The sequence below is a fragment of the Oncorhynchus keta genome, chromosome 14, assembly GCF_023373465.1.
Source record: "Oncorhynchus keta strain PuntledgeMale-10-30-2019 chromosome 14, Oket_V2, whole genome shotgun sequence".
Classification (NCBI taxonomy): Eukaryota; Metazoa; Chordata; class Actinopteri; order Salmoniformes; family Salmonidae; genus Oncorhynchus; species Oncorhynchus keta.
The window spans coordinates 69,048,045-69,068,631 of NC_068434.1; the positions used below are offsets into that span (position 1 = coordinate 69,048,045).

Genomic DNA, 20,587 nt, shown 5'->3' on the forward strand with positions numbered 1-20,587 from the left:
GATAGTAAAAAACACAACTCGAATTTGATAAAAAATAGCTTACAAGGAGTTTAAGACTTCGGTATTGCATGGTCGTCAGATGAAACAAGTCTTGGGCCCTAGGAAGGAAGATTTTTAAAGGCCCGTCTCTTGGCATTGAAGAGAATTTGTCGGTTTAAGCTCATTTCCAGCAATCAACATATTTTGTCATGTGGCAGAGATGTTTGTTGTTGCAAATTGAAAGCTAATATCTTAGCGGACCCAACTTTGAGAACCCCTGTTGCAAACTAACAAGCTGCTAGCCAACACTATTAGCAAGCAGACATTAGCAACAGAAAGTTATAATAGTTATGATAGAATATTAGCTCGAAGTGAAACTGTTAGCTTGCTATTATATTTATAACAACATAGCTAGCTAGTAGTGCTGCGCGATTAGTGTAGAGGTCAGTTTTGATTATTAAAAAACACTCATGATCTTCGATAATTCTTTGGGACATTAAATGCACTTTGAATTTTGCAAGTCGAATGCTGTGACAGAACAAAATAATCAGAACAAAATAAACAATTAATGGAAGTCACTGTCCATTACTACTTATCAAACGGGAAGGTTGCAAGTTCAAACCCCCGAGCTGACAAGTTACAAATCGGTCGTTCTGCCCCTGAACAGGCAGTTAACCCAGTGTTCCTAGGCAGTCATTGAAAACAAGAATTTGTTCTTAACTGACTTGACTAGTTAAATAAAGGTCAAATAAATTAAAAATGTATTCAATAAAATACTCAATCCAAGTCAATCTCATCTCTAGATCTGCTGCCTATCACTTAGATCATGTATTTTCAGGTAGACAGACACTCCTTGAAAAAAAACACTTTCCATGTCTGCTCCACATTGTTTTTATTATAGCTCAGTGCTCTTTTAACATAGCTCAGTGCTCCAAACAGACCGGAAAAGTAGGCTGGCACGCAATAGATTGTCATTGTAGTCAGTCAGCACGTTTTCAGCGCCAAAGTATGTAGAATATTAGCCTGTTGAAAACTACAACTCCCTACTTATGTCACACAGTTCAGACTTGAAATGATTTCTCTAAAGAAACTGAGCATTGAGCTAAGAAAAAAACAAAATTGAATTAAAATAATTGAACCGACATCAGTCAATTAGTTTAAAAAATGAAGTGCTGGTGGTGTGTTCAGATTTCTATCCCCTGAAACAGGCGCAAAACCATGTAAACAAGAGCACGAGCTTGGCAAGTATACATGCGTCGCGTGCATGTATATGCAATGTGTTCATGCTTCATGTGAGAAATCTAACACTACCTGCACTTTGAAAAGTTGGTTTAATAATAATTTGTGGATATATTATAGTCTCATTCTTGCCCACGCAGACAGCTGGTACAGTAGGTTCAAATGTAATTTTATTGGACATTCCAGCTTGTAATTAGATGACCATTTACTGAATTAAAAACAGCTGTTCCATAGGTTGGTGGATTTTGAAATTCACCAGTCTGGTCTCCAGCAGGCAAGCTGAGCTACATGGATGTATACAGCCATATCTAGCTAGTTGACTAATGTTATTATACCTGGACAGAAGATATAGCTAGCTACCTTTCAATGTAGGATAGATAGCTAGCTTAGTTAGACTTAAGGCCGTGACAAGTCATTACATCTAAACAGATCATGGACGTCTGTCCACATGAGTCAGCTTCCCTTGAAAGAAGCACAACTAGCTACGTGCTCTAAAGGGGACATCAAAAACGGAGTGCACAATGCACAAGTTCCGAACCGTTTGCAGAATCATGAATGGTTCAGATTCGGAAATATACCTAAACCGCCTCTGATCAGGCCCACTGTAGCTAGTAGCTAAGTCATTAGCCACACCACCTGCGTCCGCACGAACTCTGGCTAGTTATCCAGCTAGCTATATTAAGCTAGGTAGCTAGCTGGCCAAACTAATCAATTACACAGTTTACGTTTGACCATATACAATTTGATTAATACCTTGCTTATAACTCGTCGGCACTTTTACCATTCACTCGTATCTAAATGCTAAGCTAGCTAACAAACAGTTATGGAAATCAAACAGGCCTGTCGCATCAGCCAGAGCAGGTGGGCCATGCACATACACGCAGCAATTTAACAACTACAAATTGTCAAAGCAAAATTACACTTGTTGTAGGTCTCTTGAATGTGGCATTTTCTCAATACAACGTGCACACACGATTTTTGCCCATTTTTAGATTTTCAACTAACCCTACTTCGAGTACTGTTGGCCAATTTGAATGGAGGCTCCTCGGGCCTGTACCATGCTGGTGTTTCAATGGGGAAATAGGCTATTTAGGGCAGCATTAGCAAGCAATTTCATCACACTTTTCAATGACACTGGTTACCACTACATTCGGCCAAGAAACATCAACAAATGCAACATTATTTAAGACTACTTTTATATTAATCTTATGTCACAATGTGAAACATTTAAAAATCCTAGACGTATCAGCGGCGTGAAGAGTTCTAACGTTACCTGGTTAACGTTACTCTGAGAAGCCATGCTCCCTGTGAGATTCTCTTTTCCAATCAGAAGATGGACGTTCTCCGGGGAAGGTGTTAGTTTTTTTGTAATAATTATTACAAAATACGGCCTAATTCGACATCTTTTTCATTTTCTCGACAATGGACTGACATTTGTATTTTTAGGTTGTTTTATTGCTCCATCATATCACGCTGCTTCCCCCGCCTTCGCCGCCATTTCTGTCTCGCCTCCTTGCTTCTGGCCTGCGCGCGCCGCGGATGGCTAGTGTGCTCTGGGAACGCGTGCGTTTACGTCCGGGTAGGAGGGTATATTAGTGAACGTTTGACAGCTTGAGTAGGAGCTAAAAGAGCTGTCAGCTATGTATTATTTAGGACAGACCGATTGTGTTGTTATAACTAAGATTTACTGCTATTTCAACATTCCATCCATGCACATTTGTTTTTTAAAAAAGGGGGAAATGTGGGGGGGAAAGGAAATGACAACTACTTTGGAACAGAGCCATTGGCCTGGGAACCTGGAACCCTTTCTCTTAAAACCACCTGTAGTTATTCTGCAATAAAATCTAACACACAAAAACTTCTCTGCTGCAGCTACTACAAATTCAATCTTCTGTGATTTACTTTCCATCTGTGTGGCTATGTTATGACCATAACAATAAACGCAGAGAAGCCAACCTTACTAAAGCATAAACTGTTCGAATCCCTACTACTCACAGGGATAGCTCCCAGGTGGTCTAAGATACTGCGTCATTGCAGGCTCCCTCACCATCTGCCCACCATCCTATCCTCTACTTTCATCACCGCATCAGCATAAGACACTTGCTGCGCTCCCGGAACAGTCAACCTGCTTCACTTGCACAGGACATGTCTGATCCCCAGCAACATGGCCACTTCCTCCACCGACACTACACTCCACTTTGTCCCATGCCCTCGAAATGCTGTTTTGGTAGTAGGGGTGGAGTTCTATAGGGCGTACAGGTGAGAGGGAGGAGCTTGGAAATAAAATAAGTGCCAAGATACAGGAAAAGTAGAAGACGTAAAGAACCAGAATTAAGAGGTATTGTTAATTTCTTTATTCTATGATTCTTCATTCATCAATTCGTTATCTCAATGTTTGGTTCGCTTCAACCAACAGCATACCTTATCATTCTTCACAGGTAACATGAAAATGCATGTATTTTTGTTATCTTCATCAAATATACTAACACACATTATTGCCTAGTGCCTACTGCCCTCGAGTCAACCTGGTCTCACCAGTTAGTATGTTATGTTTTGTTATGTTATAATTTGTGGATGTCCATTTCGTATGATGTGTTATGTATGACCTTTGGGTTGCTAGACGCTCACGTCATACTTTCGGTTTTGCCATAAGTAACCATCTGTTTTTATGTAACCATACCAAACGTCATACAAAATGGAGTACCCTGGATTTACGTACAGAATAATATGAAATGCTCGGAGACCAGGTTGCGAGTCAGTGTCAGCATTTTTGTTTGACGTTTTAAACCATTATCAGTTTTTCAATGTGTATTCAGTTATGTGCAGAATCATCACAGTATCATTAGAGTTGGGTCTGACAGTGATCTGCATCCTGGGCAGTTCTTACCTGACCAGGTTGGAAACATCCAGGGAAAACACCCCCAAAACCTGCCCCGCTTTCATTTGGCTCCTGGATGCATCTCTTCCTATTGGCTCCAGGCTGCTTCCTCATTCTATGGGTCGCAGTGAGTCATGGGAAATGCTTCCCACTGGGCAGCTGTATCACAGTGTCGCCAGGCAGTGCTGCGCCCCGTAGAATGACGAAATAGCCACAAGACAATAAGAAGATAAGCATCCAGGAGCCAATTGAAAGAAGGGGTGGGTTTTTGGCGGGTTTCTCCTGGGCAATTTTTGCCTGGTAAGGTAAGAACCGCCCAGGACGTGGGTCACAGTCAGACTATATTGTATAATTCGGGTTTCATCCCTGCCCCAGGGCTCCTTAAGGAGAGATACCCCTTACTGCTGCTGTTAGATTGCCCCCATCTTTACTCAGTAGTCATTTCCGAATCAGAGGAATGCCACGTGGTAACTGTCACTAGTGCCAACAAGCATTGCCACCAATGATTAGTAGAGCTACATGCACAAACAAAATAGATTGGGATTGTCATCTGATCTCCCTGAAATATCTGTATGACACCTTTACACTAATACTCAATTGGTCATGGCAATGTTCATTCTAATAATTTTTCAGAGAAGTGGCCAAGAAACCAGACAATGCCAGAGGAGCAGATACAGTGCCTTGCGAAAGTATTTGGCCCCCTTGAACTTTGCGACCTTTTGCCACATTTCAGGCTTCAAACATAAAGATATAAAACTGTATTTTTTTGTGAAGAATCAACAACAAGTGGGACACAATCCTGAAATGTGGCAAAAGGTCGCAAAGTTTAAGGGGGCCGAATACTTTCGCAAGGCACTGTACCTGGAGAGGGATGAGTATGACGAGATGCACAACAGCAGGGAGAGGGACTGCACTCATGACAGAGGAAGCTCCTCACATGAAGAGAGAGACCGGGAAAGGCAAAGAGAGAGAGAGAGCGGCAGAAGAGAGACAAAATGGATGAGAGATACAGGGATGAGAAGGGCTCTGGAGATGACAGGAGGGACAGAGAGAAGGACTACTCTGACCGACAGCGGGATATGACACCCTGCTCTCACAAGGACCCACCACCTGACCACAGAGGCGGTAGTCAAGGACAACAGAGAGTGTAAGAGACCATCTGACTGTCACAGAGTTGCTTCCATTGTTACCGGCATGGGCAATTCCACAGTAACAGAATGATGCAGAAACTCAGATTTTTCACTTTAGAATATATGCAAAACAAAAACCAATAATTGTAAAATCATAAAACCATACTGTACAACTCTATGCACAAGGACTACTTAATTTCCACCTTTACATTTTTTTAAATACAAAAACACATTTACAATTTGTGCTGTCATTCTGTTACCAAACTTTGCATCTGCACTGTTCTTCAAGTAAATGTGTTTTTGTCCAACGCAGCCATTTTTATCTCAATATCAAATTTCTGGGTAACAATTTAGTACGTTACTGTGATTGTTTTCAATTCAAATGAAAATAGATTAGCAAAGAGGGGAAAACTGACAGCTAGCTGTTATACTGTAAACAGGTTTGCTGACAACATTACGGAAATTATACACACGCATCGGTGTAGCCGCATGTTATGACTCTGAATGGTCAGATAGCTGGCAACAATGACAAGAAGCTGCTTTGTGGGGAATTGTCGGTGGCTTGTTTCAGCTCATTGTATCTTGTTATTGATACCATGTCTTTTTTTAAGGTGTTTTGACTGATTTTATGTCTATGCTAATATGGTCAAATTTGCTAGCTAGCTAACCAACAAATGTAATAATGTGTGAGACAAGTACTCATTGTGAAAACGTATTTGTTTTCAATAAACATTTGGAGAAGAAATATAGTTCACATGTTCTCAACAATCTAAGCCAACCTTGTCAGTTTTGCCCCATAGTTTAGCACATTTAAAGGACATTTTATCATAATTTTCACAATTTCACAGTATTATTCCAACCTCAGTGTGGAAATTTACACAGTGTACAAAACAATAGGAACACCTTCCTAATATTGAGTTGCACCCCCTCAATTCATCAGGGCATGGATTCTAGAAGGTGTCTAAAGCATTCCACAGGGAGGCTGGCCTATGTTGACTCCAATGCTTCCCACAGTTGTGTCAAGTTAGCTGGATGTCCTTTGGGTGGTGGATCATTATTGATACACATGGGAAACCTTTGAGCTTGAGAAACCCTGCAGCGTTTATTTAACTTTCCAATCATTGGTTTTTGTTAGGCATATATTTTAAAGTGAAAAATCTGTGTCTGCATCATTCTGTTACAGTCTAATTGCCCGCATATACTGTACAGCCTGAGAAGGCTCCGGTTTCACGGGTGTCATGAAGTTGGCCTGGGGGTAGGTTTATGACAGTGATAAATACCTCTCCCCCCCCTTTTTCCTCTCTCTACCCTACTGATGTTACATTTGCAAAACCCTTGGTTAACTAACATAGATTCTGGGAACATCAGAAGGTGGGGGGAAATATGCTATATTCTGGTAATCCGACCAATTGAACATATGCGCTGGTACTTAATGAATATGATGTCAGTTCGGTTGTCATCTGAGACAGACATTCTCATCAATGATAAGATGACAAACTCTACAGTGGAAAGTACACACATCAGAGTTATCGGATTCACATGGAATTGTTGTTGAATTTAAATGTTTGAATATTAAATTATTTGTAATGGGATGAAATGTGATTTTTAGCTTCGAAAATGTGAGATTTTGGTTTTCATAAAGGCAGGGCTCTGCTCAATCAGTGGCCCACTGCTGTGAAGGGACATGGGATATAAAACTTTTTAAACACGCCCCCTCTCCCTTCCTATATAAATCCTTGACAACATTATAACCTCCTGTTCCGAGGATGTGAGGACGACGGTCTGATGTCAGAATGGTTCAGATAATAACTACAGAACGAAGCCAACATCAGTGTGAGCTTTGGTTGCGAATGGTATGAACTTTGAACTCTTATTCACTACAGAAGTGATACCTCCTAGCCGTTGAGTTAGCCATTGAGTTAGCAACTGCAAACGCAGGTTAGGAAGGAACGGACAGAGTATCCCATCTATCACACAATGACGTTACTACAACGTATCCAATTGACCACCAGAGACATTCTTCAAAGGACTCGGTTTGGCAACACGACCTTCCATCTACCACCAACCTACCGAAGTGCAGCTCAGAGTAAATATTTATTGCATTTTCCTTTTCCAAATGGGTGGTAATTTAGAATGCATAAGATAGTGTTTACGATAGCACAGCTTCGCCCTTTGTTCCTCAGTCTTCCCGCTCTTTCACTCAAACCCAGCCCCTTTACTTTTGTGTAACAAGCTGCCATATCTGTTCTGCCCGCCAGGGACATTTTCCTTGATGACGTCATTTGTAATCAAGTTATGATTAATTATGTGTATGTGTAATGAGTTAGGTATTTAGTAAATACATAATTAAACCCAATTTAGTATTGCTGATTCAACTTGTTATCCAGGGTTCATGCAGATAACCAAGAATTTACAACTTTCAGATGAGACTGAATTAAGGTGACGATTAATATTGACTGCTATTGATGTAAAATATTACTAGGTCTTTAAGAGTTTATTCGGAAGCTAATAGCTCTATAAATATTATTTTGTGGTTCCCTGACTCTCTAGTTAATTACATTTACATGATTAGCTCAATCAAGTAATATTAATTACTGAGAAATTATTTTATAGAATAGCATGTCATATCACTTAATCCGATATAGCCAAAGACACGACACTGGTTTGGGATTGACTCCTTGTAATGTCTGTCTGCTAGTGTTTGAATGGCACATTGATTCTTGGGGTGCCCAAAGTAAATATGAACCCCTGGAATACAAAACCTGCTCTCTGCCATGGAGGGATGTTGTGTGGTGGGTTTATGTGGTGTAGTTTCAATGTCAGATTTGGCAGACGTCAACTTCTGATTTTTTTCTTTGCAGGTATACAGAAGCCTCCACGTCTCCCTCTGTGGGGAAATACTATCAGGCTCTGTACAATCTCAGATATGCCTTAACAGCCAGAGGCAAGTCATGTTTAAATTAAAGAATAAACAGCAACAACTTACACCTGAAATGTTGTAGTGGTAGAATTGTTTGTGGATGAATCTCGCTGGTATGGTGTAGTAGGCGTTGTTTTGTTTGATTGGTTCCTAGTGAATAAATCCCAGGACCAAACAGAACCAACTGGGGAGGGACCTACCTGAATTTGTCCAAAAGAAACTCGTTTTCGTTGGGCGTAAACAATTGTCGTTGCAAAACGTTTTGGACTAATGATTACACCCCTGTAGTAGGAATGTAGTTGGGTAGGTTACGAATGACCTAACCAACCACATGACCACCCTCTCGGAGGGTACAGGGTATTTATGAGGGGATTGGAGTCGAGTTATAATATCTGTATTACTTAACGTTTAGGAGTTTTTGTATTCGGTTTCCTTCTCCAAATTGGTTGTTCATCCTTGATGTATGTTTAATTCACACTATGGCATACTGTATGTTCTATCTCCCTCGGAGGTGGAATTTCCACTGAAATTAGCCATCACTCCATTAGGCAGTGTTGGTTGAACTCAGATCCACCTCAATTTAGCTGCATTGTTTTATAATCCTCCCTCTCTTGTGAAATGTATAACTTGACCTTCAACTCAGCTCGCTTTCTCCCCGAGACTCTTACTGGATGATAAGTAATGAATTTAGCAATTTTTTATCTGTTCAGGTCTATGCCAGATAGAGGTCTTTGTAAACCTGCTGATAGTCATCTGCTCAGGAGTGTCCTACAGTAACTCCGGGGGTTACCGGGACCTGGTCAGCCCCGGGGGTCTCTACCAGTACTACTATGGAGGACAGGCTTTCATCGGCGCCTACACAGACAGGGTCAAGGAGCTGAACAAACTGTTCCACCAGCTCAAGCTACCTCCATACATCTTCAGCATGGCCCGTGGAGGGGCTCTGATGGTTTATGCCTGCATCACTCTAGGTTTGGGGATCCTGAGAGTCCCTTACCGCTAGACCCCTATGCTGCTGGGTGAGGCCCTGGTGAACCTCCTGATCGGCCTGGGCTACATCTCTGCCCTGGCCTTCTACTTCATCAAGCTGCAGGAGACCTACGACAAGCCCATCTGTACGGAGAAGGAAGTGCTCTACAAGAGCAAAGGGCATCAAGGCTTTGCGTGTGCACTCAATGGAGCAGACATCGCTGGAGGCCTCTTCGGGGTGCTTGGAGTCACTGATTTCATCTTCGGAATAGTCTTGGCCATCCGTGCTTTCAGGGCAGTGCGTGAGATGAAGAGACCGAGAGCAATGGAAGATGGTAACTTATAACAGGTTTGCTCACCCCCCACTGTGAATATAAAGGATACAAATGTAGGGTTGAGATCAAATTCAGTCAAACAACTATAAATATTTGTGCATTTTTATGAACTGTGATTGATTAAAAAAAAAAAAAAAGTGTTTAACTGTAAAAAGAGCAATTTTGTACATTTGTGACTTTTGTTAAGTTTTATAAACTTTAAAAACATGCACACTTATTTTACTAAATGTTACAGATGTGAGACATCTACAGTGTCACAAACATTATTTACTAATAAAAATCAAACAGATGTTTTCTCTTCCTCATGAACCCTCTTGCCTAGAATATCTCCATCTTACCTTGAAGAATAGTTATTGTCTGTGGGACTAAAAACAAATCTTTATTGGTGTGGAGTAAAGCAAAGAGATCAGGGATGTATTCATTCCGCCGATTCTGTTGCAAAAAGCTTCTTAAACGGAAGCGAACGGGAAGGGATCTACCTGAATTGATCCAATAAAAATCTCATTTTTCTTCCATTTGGTTTTGAATCGGTTTCCATAGTGCAGCTCAGAAGCAAATCCATGGTGTTTCTGAGGACAGTGTCTGGCCAACGCTATCATCAGAAAGACAACCGAGGGGAAACGATAGAAATGCACCACGGCCCAGGTTTTTCACAGTATAAATTTTTATTGCTACTTGGCTGAAAGTTAATTAAAAATACAGCTTTTCTGCTCAAAACTAGTCATAGCAGCATCTCAAATGAAATAATAAACCATCGCCCACTCAATTTTAAGGAGTACAATTCTGGCAGACAAACAGCAAAAGTGCTCATGGTTAGTCCTTTTCCTAAATTATAAAACACAAGGTATCCTGAAACTATGTAGCAGTTTTCTGCATGCTAAAATATAAACAAAAGTATTAGATATGCTCCAGATATTCAAAACAATGCCTTGGCTTACAAACATAATGTTAACATTATGTACAAAGTAATCACATAGGACTGTATATATTTTATATTTATATGCATTTATATATGGCATGCTTCAGACATTAAATACATGAATTATTATCTTAAATAAAAATACAATAATCTGTGACAGTATACTATAGAATCCCTTTATTCTAGATTCTGTAGTGGAGAAGGACCTATACATTTGCATGAAACAATGTACAAAAATAAACCTCAGCTTCTTGGCATTGAGAGAAAATATTCAAGCATCTCTAGAAAAGAAAGTACAGAAAGAAAGGAGATCAAACAATGTCTACTTTGGTCACATGTTAAACAATTGGAACATCCTCAATATCAGATTCTCTCCAGAGTTCACCATAATCATTCAACAGAATGGAGATTCAATCTGTTAAATATGATAGCAACACATGCATGCACGTGTGCATACTTTCTCACTCGGACCACAATGACAAACAGGCAGGCAGCATGTTCTCCCTCTGAAGAGAAACAAAACCTATAATGTGTTTACAGAGATTGGATTAACTGAATCAGAAAAGAATTGACACCATAACCTACTTAAATATGCATACCGTCACACACACACTCCGCTGTATTTACATAGGATTATGGTGCACTCAGATCATGAACAGTAGTTGATCTCCTCTACTAAATAATTAAAGGGAATACTTTGCCATCATTGTGATGTCACCTTGATCTGTGACTCTGTGCCCCATCTTCCTGTAGCAATACGTACGGTTTGCATATGTACAGGCACATTTATTTCTCGATCCAGGTTAATGACCTTCTCAATCAATATTGTTTCTAGCTCTTGTTAGCAGGAGTCCATTTTTTGGTTCTTTACAAAAACAAGGGAGAGTTAACTAAATTAAATGGCAAATAATACTTGGCTAAGGATCTGCAGATGCATGTTCTGACATACGGAATGCATTTTTGGCTGCTAGAGCACGTAGCATGGGTGCATTTGGGACGCACAGAGCTTAGTAGTGTTTTGCTGGCCCTCACTTGGCAAACTAGGGCCCAATTATGGAGCCTCTTCATCACCTTTTCTACATGGATCACTGCGCAGAAAGAGTTGACAAAAGGTCAAAATGCACACGATGGCAGAACACTGCACTTCGTGATTCACACACACATGCATACGCACACACAGACAAGAATGTTCAGTTCCTACTCATTTTCATAGTTAAGAAAAAAGGATCCTCCTATTTTTAGGTCAGGTGTGTAACCTGTTAGTAATATGTACAGGTGACACTTTGCATATTTGATGTGAGGGAATTCATGTTCATAATCATCTACATTGTGTAGTGTATTTGAAGTCCAACTTCCTGTTCATTAAGAGGATTATGAGAACTTTGAATTCTCTTGTTCCACCAACCACATCAAAGACAATCACCTCTTCATACTGTTCTTACGTTCTCAACTTAAATGCCATATGAAAATGTCAAATGTGTGCAAGCGCAAATCTGTTTCTTTAGTCTGTCCTGAAATGCTATTTTTGTTTTCAGGGTGGAGGGCAAACCCACACCTGTGGTGCTGACATGTACCTGTTTTGCCACCTGAAGCACAGCAGGTGGCTTCCATTAGCAAACAAAGCAATATTCAAATGGACTGCTTTCTGCCACTTATCATCCCTAGAATGAGCCAACCTTTCACCCCACAACACCAGCTGCTGTTCCTCTCATGGAAGCAGAATGACTCAATACAAAAAAAGCCTTAAGACTTGAACAAGGAAGAACAATGCCTATCTTTGTGCTAAAAGACAAACTTGCATCCACCAGAAAAAGCAGTTTTGTAATTCTCTCACACTTCACAATTATTAGCACTTCTATTGGATACTTTCTCTTAGAGAAGACATGATAAGTTTGGCAGAAGCCACAACAACGACAACTCAAGCCCTATGAGTTCATGTGCATTTTTGATAAATATCTCACATAATACTCAAATATCAATCTTTGAATATATTAATCTCCCCATGTACAAAGTGCTTTAAACAGTGTTTGATCCTTTGAAGAGCGGATATTGTCTGAAGTTGGGACAAAATAAGTGAATTAGACTTACGTAATACATCTCATATTATAAGCACGCAGGCTTTAGAAAGGCAAATTCACCAATCATTCCAGTTGATAACGTTAAGAATGTAAATAGCCATTTCGAAGCCGCGGTGAGGTTTTTGAGCATCTAAAATACTGCCAATTCTAGGAAACCTTTAGAATCCACCCCTCTGGTCCCAAGCCTTGTTCTACTGGACTGAAATGTTGCCTTGCTCCCTCTACAATTTGGAGAAAAGGAAAAGAATGCAAAATATTGGATTTTTAGGTGTTCTATGCTCCTGACCTTGCCACGTAAGGTCAAAAGGGCAAAACCAGCTCCACTAAAGGAAATAAAACCAACAGAAAAAGACAGTCCCCATCATCATTAGGACTGGCAGCGCTGCAATAAGGCTATGAACAAGCATAGAGAGGGTTGTAGCTAGCTAAGCAGCTATGGTAAGTACAACACTAGAACCATGCCACTAGCCTTTTCACAGTGGCATCTAGGAACACATCCTGGTCATTCTCTAGTCAGACCACAAGCCCCCTCTTACTAAGTCAGACTGTTGTCCTCTCTAGAATGGGTTAGGCAGTTTGGCACAAGGGGGAAGGGGGATACATTTTGGTCTGCAGCTTTGTAAAATCAATGATGAGTCAATTAGCAGTATCTTATCCTCCAACATCGCTGGAGCACAAGTGCAACTTTATAGAAATGTCATATTCACAGTCTACTGACCCATATTATGCAGATGCCTTTATTCAAAGCAATGTCCATGACTGACATATTTCACCATGTCTGTGACAGATAAAAGCCAGGGCCATACTGTGGACCACTCCATACCTCAGCAACACCAAAACCATTAGCAAATGCCACAAATAAAGTCTGAACTCAAATTCTGATGCAAAATGAATGGCTTACACGCAATACGTTTTTTCACTCTTCTCATGACACAAAAGTGCTTTGCTCATTGTGATGTCATCACTTCATTATCCAGTGAGGTGGATATGTAATGTCTAAGTTAATGTCTCATTGACCCAATACATAAGAATACCTGTGTTTTTATTTTGTGTGTCAAAATAGTCAATACTTGAACCCACATCTGCATTATCCCAGGACACAAATTTGAGATGGATGCAATCATTAGCTCCGGTGAGTTGATTTGTAGATTAGAGTATTGTATATTGTAGATTTTTGCTAAAATTCCACATAAAATGCGTTTATCAGATTATGTTTCTCATTGGTTGGATGGTATTAACCAAAGGTCCTCTGACAGCTATGGAACATATGGAGCAGACAAAGGCTCGTCTCCACAATGTGAAAGAAGAGTAAGATAACGTCCTCGTCAGCATTAGGTCAGGTGTCCTACATGCCCCTTGAACCGTTGTTCCTTGACAATACCCCATCTACTTGCCTCTAGCATACACCTGTTGAATTGATTTGGCGTTGCCACTCATGTGAGCTTCACACCACCCCTCTTACTCAAACCAGCACTTATTGTCACCAAGACAACAATGAGCTTTTCTGTCCTGCCAACCAAAACACACTGTGCTTGTTCTGAATCTGTTATACAGTAGGTGGTAGTGGTCGTACAGTACACTGGTGATATTCACTGATATATAACTAACATCTGAGGCAATTCATAGTTATCACCACCAGATGTCCCACAAACCCTTATTGAATCTGTCACTAGATCTATGAGAATGAAATATCTAATTATTTCAATGAGTAAATCATTATTTTTACTCTCTTTCTCTCTGGTCACTGACTTAAATTGAAGAGCATCAACCAGATATATCTATAGGCTCCAAAGGAATTATGCAAACTATCTTTGTATCAAATAGTACACATACATTTCACAACATACATACTTTAAATATACCTGTAAAATAATATACCATGTTACATCCTCATTTTAGTACACTAGTCATGGATATTTTGTTCAGTTGACTGTGAAGCTAATGGAATGATGGGAACAGAATGATTCTCAAACCTTAAAAAACACTTTCGATATGTTGGTCGCTGCAGAGATTTTGCACAATTTCCTGGGTACAACAAACATGAAACTAGAAAAACTAAAGAAAAAAGGGGCTACACACCTCACAGTATCTGGACTCCTTAAATGATGGCACTCTATATGTGAAGAACATATTTTTTCACCCATCATATGTAATGATTACTGTACAGTATCTAGTGTGCATTGTAGCGTCTTTGAGATATGAACACTGTAAACGATTGTTTTGCCTTTGTCGTCACCACTCATGTTGCCCATAAAACATAATTAATATAACTTTTTCTGTTTAAATTTGCTGACCATGCACTGTCACCGATACAGTGTTACAATATGGGTTTTGAAGCAGTATCCCATATTGGTTCGGTACAGGTGAGCAATGCACTGTCATGTTATTTTGAGTTTGCCTTTTTATGAGAGCTTGATGCTATTTTTGAATGTTATTTTCTGTATTATTCCTCCCAACAAGGCTTCAATGGTTGTATACACATCCTGATGCTGGGACTAGGCCAAGCAGGCCTTGTGATTACACCACTATGTGGTTCTGCACTACACTGCTCAGACTACATGTGTATATAGATACTAACTGTATTTCCCATATAGAGGATTATGGTGTAGATAGAAAGGGTCACATCTTAGTTTTTTTAGTAAATGAAAATTCTGTTAGTTTTTTTATCATCTGCTGTTATGTTCCTACTTGCCTCTAGCATACACATTCTGAATCCTCGTACCACAGAGTAAGGCCAGTCAGCCCAGTTTCCAGTCCTGACAGCCATGTCGTCTGCCATTGTGCAGTCAGATAGCGAGAGCGAGAGCAAGCGCAAGAGAGCGAGAGCGAGATCGAGAGAGATATATATATATAGAGAGAAGTGGCTGTACCATTGGTGGCCCCTGGAGGACGCTGTCACACAGTGATGTCCTCCTCCAGGGTTAATACTGATGTCCCCACCCCAACCCCCCTCCCCTCCATACACACACACAGGCAGGGAGGCAGGGACATCTGGGGCTGAGTCATCTACAGTAGGCACTTTTTCACCATTTGGTCGCAGGACTTGTCCCTGGGATCTAGGAGCCCCTGCAGCCCCTAGCAATGGAATGACAACACACTCAAAGGGATTCTTCTACTGTTTCATTACTTGACCTTCCTTCCAAGTAAAGGGAAATGTTGCAAACAAGTTCTGCAGTCTAAAACGCATGAGGTATTCTAGCTCAGGCTGGGGTATCTTTTCACAACCTCTTCATGGGTGGTGATTTCAGTGCCTGTTCAACTCTGATACTCAGACAGTTCCACCAAGTTAATCAGACAGTTAGCTAATCACCTCTCTACGTCTAACGTGACGTCACGCATTCATGTGTGAACAGTCAAGGCCCCACATGTCCATCTGGTCTTCATGACAGAGCTGAATGGAAACTTGAACTGGAATATCCCACCTGTGCCAGAGAGACCTCCTCTGCCCCCCTGGTATGGCACTGTCACAGGACTACCACAGGGTTGCAATGTGCTCTGGCCCCCTCTAGAGGGCAGTATCATAGACTTCCTGCTGTAGGCCAGGGATAGGGTTGGGGGCGAGGTCCCGCTGGGGCAGCATGGGGGCAGGGGGGTGGGGGTGGTCCCACACAGGGTCTCTGATGGAGGGGGGTGTGAAAGGAGGTGGAGGTCCAGGGACCATAGGGCTCTGGCCCCTCAGCTGTTCCCTAACATCCTGCTCTAGACTGGGAGGCACTACCAGCTGGTCCTCGGGGTCCTGCTGGGCAGGGGCAGTGAAGTAACCCGACTTCTTCTTAGGGGCCTCCACGGCTACCTCGATGAGGTTGTGGCTATCTTCCGGGGCCACCACGGAGCCGTTGGAGAGCTTCTTCCCAAAGAGGCTGGAGGTGGAGGGGGACTTCTTCAGGTCGGAGATCTCCCTGCCACACACGGCCAGCAGGCAGCCGTTAGTGGCTGACACCACCACACTGTTCTGACGACGCATCTTTCCGTTGGGGTAGTCTGAGCGTGTCTTGTCCAGATTGTAGTCCTTTGGGCTGGCGGCTGGCCCAGAACGGATCTGGAAAGCACAGCAGTGGATGTCCACCTCCACCTCCAGCTTGCTCCCGTTGGAGATAACCCCCTCTAGTGGAGCCTCATCATCACTGTCCAGCCCATTGTCAGACTGGTTACTGGAGAAGGTGGTACAGGAGGGCTGGCGCTGGAACAGGACTTGGTGGGGCCCCCCTACCCCAGCTGAGCCAGGTCCCGCAGGGGCACAGAGCGTGGCTGCAGGGTGGAGGCTACAGCGCCTCTCAGGTCGGACTGTGGGGCCAGAGGGGTGCTCGTCAGAGGCCGTGGAGCCCGCCTCACTCCCCACCTCCGAGGCCGAAGTCTCGCTGTTGAACTCTGAAGCGATGCCACTGCTGGAGGAGGGCGTGGCCGGGTCCCCTGGGGGAGCAGTGACGGGGAGGGGTGTTGGAGGGGGTCCCCGGGGTTCAGTACCAGTATTGGCGTGAGGGGTCTCACAGGTACAGCTGTCCTCCCCGATGTGCAGGGACACCACCACCGCCCCCACATTGTCCCGGCAGCCGTAGCTCTGGGCCAGCGTGCAGAGCTTCTTGGCAGCTGCGCGGGGGTCCCTCACGGCCTGCACTGTGCACACGGCCTCCTGGTAGGACACCTTCTCAAACAGCGCCCGGTTCCCCAGGATCAGGAATTCATCTTGGGAACACAGGGGCTCGGTGCACACCCATGGCTTGGGCAGCACCCAGGGAGACAGATAAGAGCATCCCAACAGGCGAGAGCAGCATGTCACTCCACTCACCTTGTTATCCTGCAACATAATAACACAAGAGGGGACTCAGCTCTGCATTTTGAATACAAATGAATACCTTTGAGCACAAGGCATCACATAAAGTTAACTAACAAGTAGATTTTAATGAACACAAAGGCCCTCACAAAGATGTGCATTCACACACGCCTCACTCCCCACAGTACCTCAGTGATGATCGCCTTGCTGAGTTTGACCCTGTCCATCTCTTCGGTGCTCTGCTCCAGGCTGAAGACCTTGGAAAGGGGCAGGGGCTGTCCGTCTCGACACAGCACCGCCTGGCAGCTGCCCACGTTGGCCACCGTCAGGCTGAAGTAGCTGCCCAGCTCCGACGGCTCGTGGTGGATGTAGCAGAGCAGGGCAGATGCACCCAGCTTCTGACCAGCCATGCCCAGTTTCCTGCATCATACATCACAGAATGCAACTATCAGCACATGCCCTGCAATTAGCTAGCTTCTTTGTTAAATAAACATTAAAAATAGACCGTTATGAATATTCATTACGTTGTTATTTGCATATGTTAATTACTAGCTAATGCAGTTGTGAATAAAGTTAATCAAATGTAAATGAACACGGAATAGTACAATTGTAGGCTTGTCTTCCCTAAGAGGCAACAGTAATTCATAGCACAGGCGCAACTTTCATTGGGACAGAGGGGGACATGCCCACATTCTGAAATTGCATTTTTGTCCCCCCCCCCAGTCTTATCTTTGGAATGTTAAAAACGAGGCAATAGTGTGCTTTAGGACCATGCGGGTGCCTGGAGCGGTCGGGTACGTTGTTTGGAGTGTTTATCCAACTGGATTAAAAAAAAACCATTAATAATAATAATGATATACTCCCCACCCCCACTTCAAAAACCAAAGTTACGCCCCTGATTCATAGAATACTGAAATTTGCCTACATTTGGCTTGTATTACAGTAATACAAGCAAAATGGGTGTGTGTCTGTGTATGCATGATGCTCATACCTGTGTGAGGTGAGGAAGGTGTTACTCATGTACACACTGTCTACATTGGAATGCAGCAGCTCCTCCGACAGCACATCTCCCATGGTACACTGCAGCAGACGAGGAACTTCCTCATTGCGGTCTCCGTCGAAGACGCCATAGGCCGCCTCAACACTATCCCCAAAGCGGTCCACTGCCAGCACAGACACACACAACCTGTCCCCAAGGAAAAGAAAATACAGTATGAAATAAGATGAACACAAAAAGTGTAAACAAAATGTGTTTACATTTTTTGTGTGTAAATCCCGTTATACAATCTTGCTCAAATTCAAGCCAAACAGGAATAACTCATCTATACTTGAACACAGTGAGACAGAGCCCTTTTCCTACGGAGGCAGCAGGGGCTGAGTGTGACACCAGACACGGCCCCCTGTGACACTGTGGTGGTCATGACCCTGTGAGGCCCTGTTAGGGCAGCAGCCAGGCAAACTGGGCCCCCATCAATGATGCAGGGGACACTGCTTTATACCCATTGTATCCACAGGAAGTATTAGGCTTCACCACCTTCCCTACTATTAAACAAGATCCGCTGCCCAGGGGCCTAGATGCCAGGCCCAACAGACGTTCACCCAGGCAGTGGAAGCTGTGCTGGGGCTGTACAGTTAGATAACTAAGTAACTCCTCCATAGATGCATATTATAGCCCCGGGTAGGGTTTAAAATAGGATCCCAGCCAAGAGGCAGAGCAGAAAAGAAACGGGCTGATATGGACTATGAGAAGCACATCCTCTTCTCAGACCATTTAATGTAGTGGTGCTCACAGCGATTCCCTGAAAAAGGAAATGCTTCTTAAAGACGCTCTAAAACCACACGTGATCTCATAATCCCATTTATACCCTCTCATCAGATTGTCATGAATTAGAGCTTCACTCAGGCAAAATACACTTTATGATGCTCTCTCACATATATGTTCACTCACTGTCTCATAATGTAATTCTCTCCCTCAGCCCTCCTCCCTCCCTCCCTTCTGCTCACTTGTTCCTCTGTCCGCTCATCTCAGAGTAGCCGTGGTTCCACAGGGTGGAGGAGCCCAGGGAGTCCCCGGCTGTCATGGCTGGCTTCTGGTCCAGCTTCAGGGTGGTGATATGACTGAGGAGAGACACACAAAGACACACTGAACCGAACCATAATTCACACCGTAGCACAGGTAATATTATTTATCACATATCTTATCTAAGTACACCAGCGACCTGATACTATATTGTGCAGTGTGACACTTTGGTCTCTGTGTGTCACCTGAACAGGTTGAGTGTTTTGTGCTCCAGCAAGAGGCTGCTGTTGCCAGTCAGGTCCAGTTCGTGCAGGGTGGCCGTCAGAGAGTCTGGCAGTAGGATCTCAGTCAGCTCATTAAAGCTCAAGTCCACCAGCTACACACACACACACACACACACACACAGTGGAGGGAGAAGATAACACACTGTTACATGGTATAACATTGTAATAAAGACATACACATCTAAAAGACATATGCATAAACAAAACACAAACTAGGACTGACGCCGTTTAGACGACTAGTCGATTGTTGGTTGACCAAGATTTCTTTAGTCGAACAGTGCACAAGACACCTGTCTCAGTGGACTAATCCATTGCGGAGGCCACGGGGATGGCACAGTCCATCATTCTAAGACATGTGATACTGAAATTGAATATGGTTATAGTATGTAAAAATAACGGTACAACACTAATAAATCGAATATTATTTAATAACAAATGAGCCTTATCCCGCATTGGATATGGTCGCTGTCCGTGGTTCTGAAACATAACCTTCAGTGCGTCATAGAATTGACACCTTTCCCTATGTTGCTATGTGCATAATAGCAAAGTTAACCAGCATATTGGGATTGAAAACAATGCGGCGGAGCCAGCAGAAGCAGAGATGAGGAAACAGCCCTTGCCTAAGCCTAATTGTCAAAAAACGATTTGATGAGAGAGGAAACCACATCTTACCTGTCAAATGTCTTTACAAATCATCCATATACACTACCGTTCAAAAGTTTGGGATTCCTTAGAAATGTCCTTGTTTTTTAAAGAAAAGCTACTTTTTTGTCGACTCTGGGATGCTGGCCTTCTAGGCAGAGTTGCAAAGAAAAGCCATATCTCAGACTGGCCAATAAAAATAAAAGATTAAGATAGGCAAAAGAACACAGACACTGGACAGAGGAACTCTGCCTAGAAGGCCAGCATCCCGGAGTCGCCTCTTCACTGTTGACGTTGAGACTGGTGTTTTGCAGGTACTATTTAATGAAGCTGCCAGTTGAGGACTTGTGAGGTGTCTGTTTCTCAAACTAGACACTAATTCACTTGTCCTCTTGCTCAGTTGTGCACAGGGGGCCCCCACTC

The 20,587-nt window shown here is 42.8% G+C and overlaps 3 protein-coding genes across 9 annotated transcripts in view; 1 reads left to right on the forward strand and 2 right to left on the reverse strand.

The window, feature by feature from the left end:
- The window catches only part of LOC118393863 (ubiquitin carboxyl-terminal hydrolase 10-like), a 38,169-nt gene extending 33,944 nt beyond the window's left edge, over window positions 1–4,225 (reverse strand). For 2 of the 6 annotated variants that reach the window (XM_035787010.2, XM_035787009.2), the window contains exon 1: window positions 4,106–4,225. In XM_035787010.2, the coding sequence (XP_035642903.2) occupies window positions 4,106–4,210 (105 nt within the window). In that variant the 5' untranslated portion in view covers window positions 4,211–4,225. Of the gene's footprint in view, window positions 1–2,491; window positions 2,789–3,265; window positions 3,426–4,105 lie in introns of those variants that run through there. The other 4 variants (XM_035787014.2, XM_035787012.2, XM_035787013.2 and 1 more) reach the window with 2 other exon arrangements.
- Window positions 4,226–5,720: 1,495 nt separating this feature from the next.
- On the forward strand, window positions 5,721–9,734 carry LOC118394169 (MARVEL domain-containing protein 3-like). Its single transcript, XM_052460774.1, is given in 2 exon segments — window positions 5,721–5,783; window positions 8,838–9,734. Coding segments are annotated over 2 exon segments (687 nt in total). The 3' UTR covers window positions 9,462–9,734.
- A 357-nt stretch (window positions 9,735–10,091) lies between these two features.
- Window positions 10,092–20,587, reverse strand: part of LOC118393864 (PH domain leucine-rich repeat-containing protein phosphatase 2-like) — a 56,516-nt gene continuing 46,020 nt past the window's right edge. For both annotated transcript variants that reach the window (XM_052462255.1, XM_035787016.2), the window contains 5 exons: window positions 19,484–19,614; window positions 19,223–19,336; window positions 18,210–18,404; window positions 17,407–17,638; window positions 10,092–17,242 (listed from right to left, as the gene is read on the reverse strand). In XM_052462255.1, coding sequence (XP_052318215.1) covers window positions 15,953–17,242; window positions 17,407–17,638; window positions 18,210–18,404; window positions 19,223–19,336; window positions 19,484–19,614 — 1,962 coding nt within the window. In that variant the 3' untranslated portion in view covers window positions 10,092–15,952. The remainder of the gene's footprint in view (window positions 17,243–17,406; window positions 17,639–18,209; window positions 18,405–19,222; window positions 19,337–19,483; window positions 19,615–20,587) is intronic.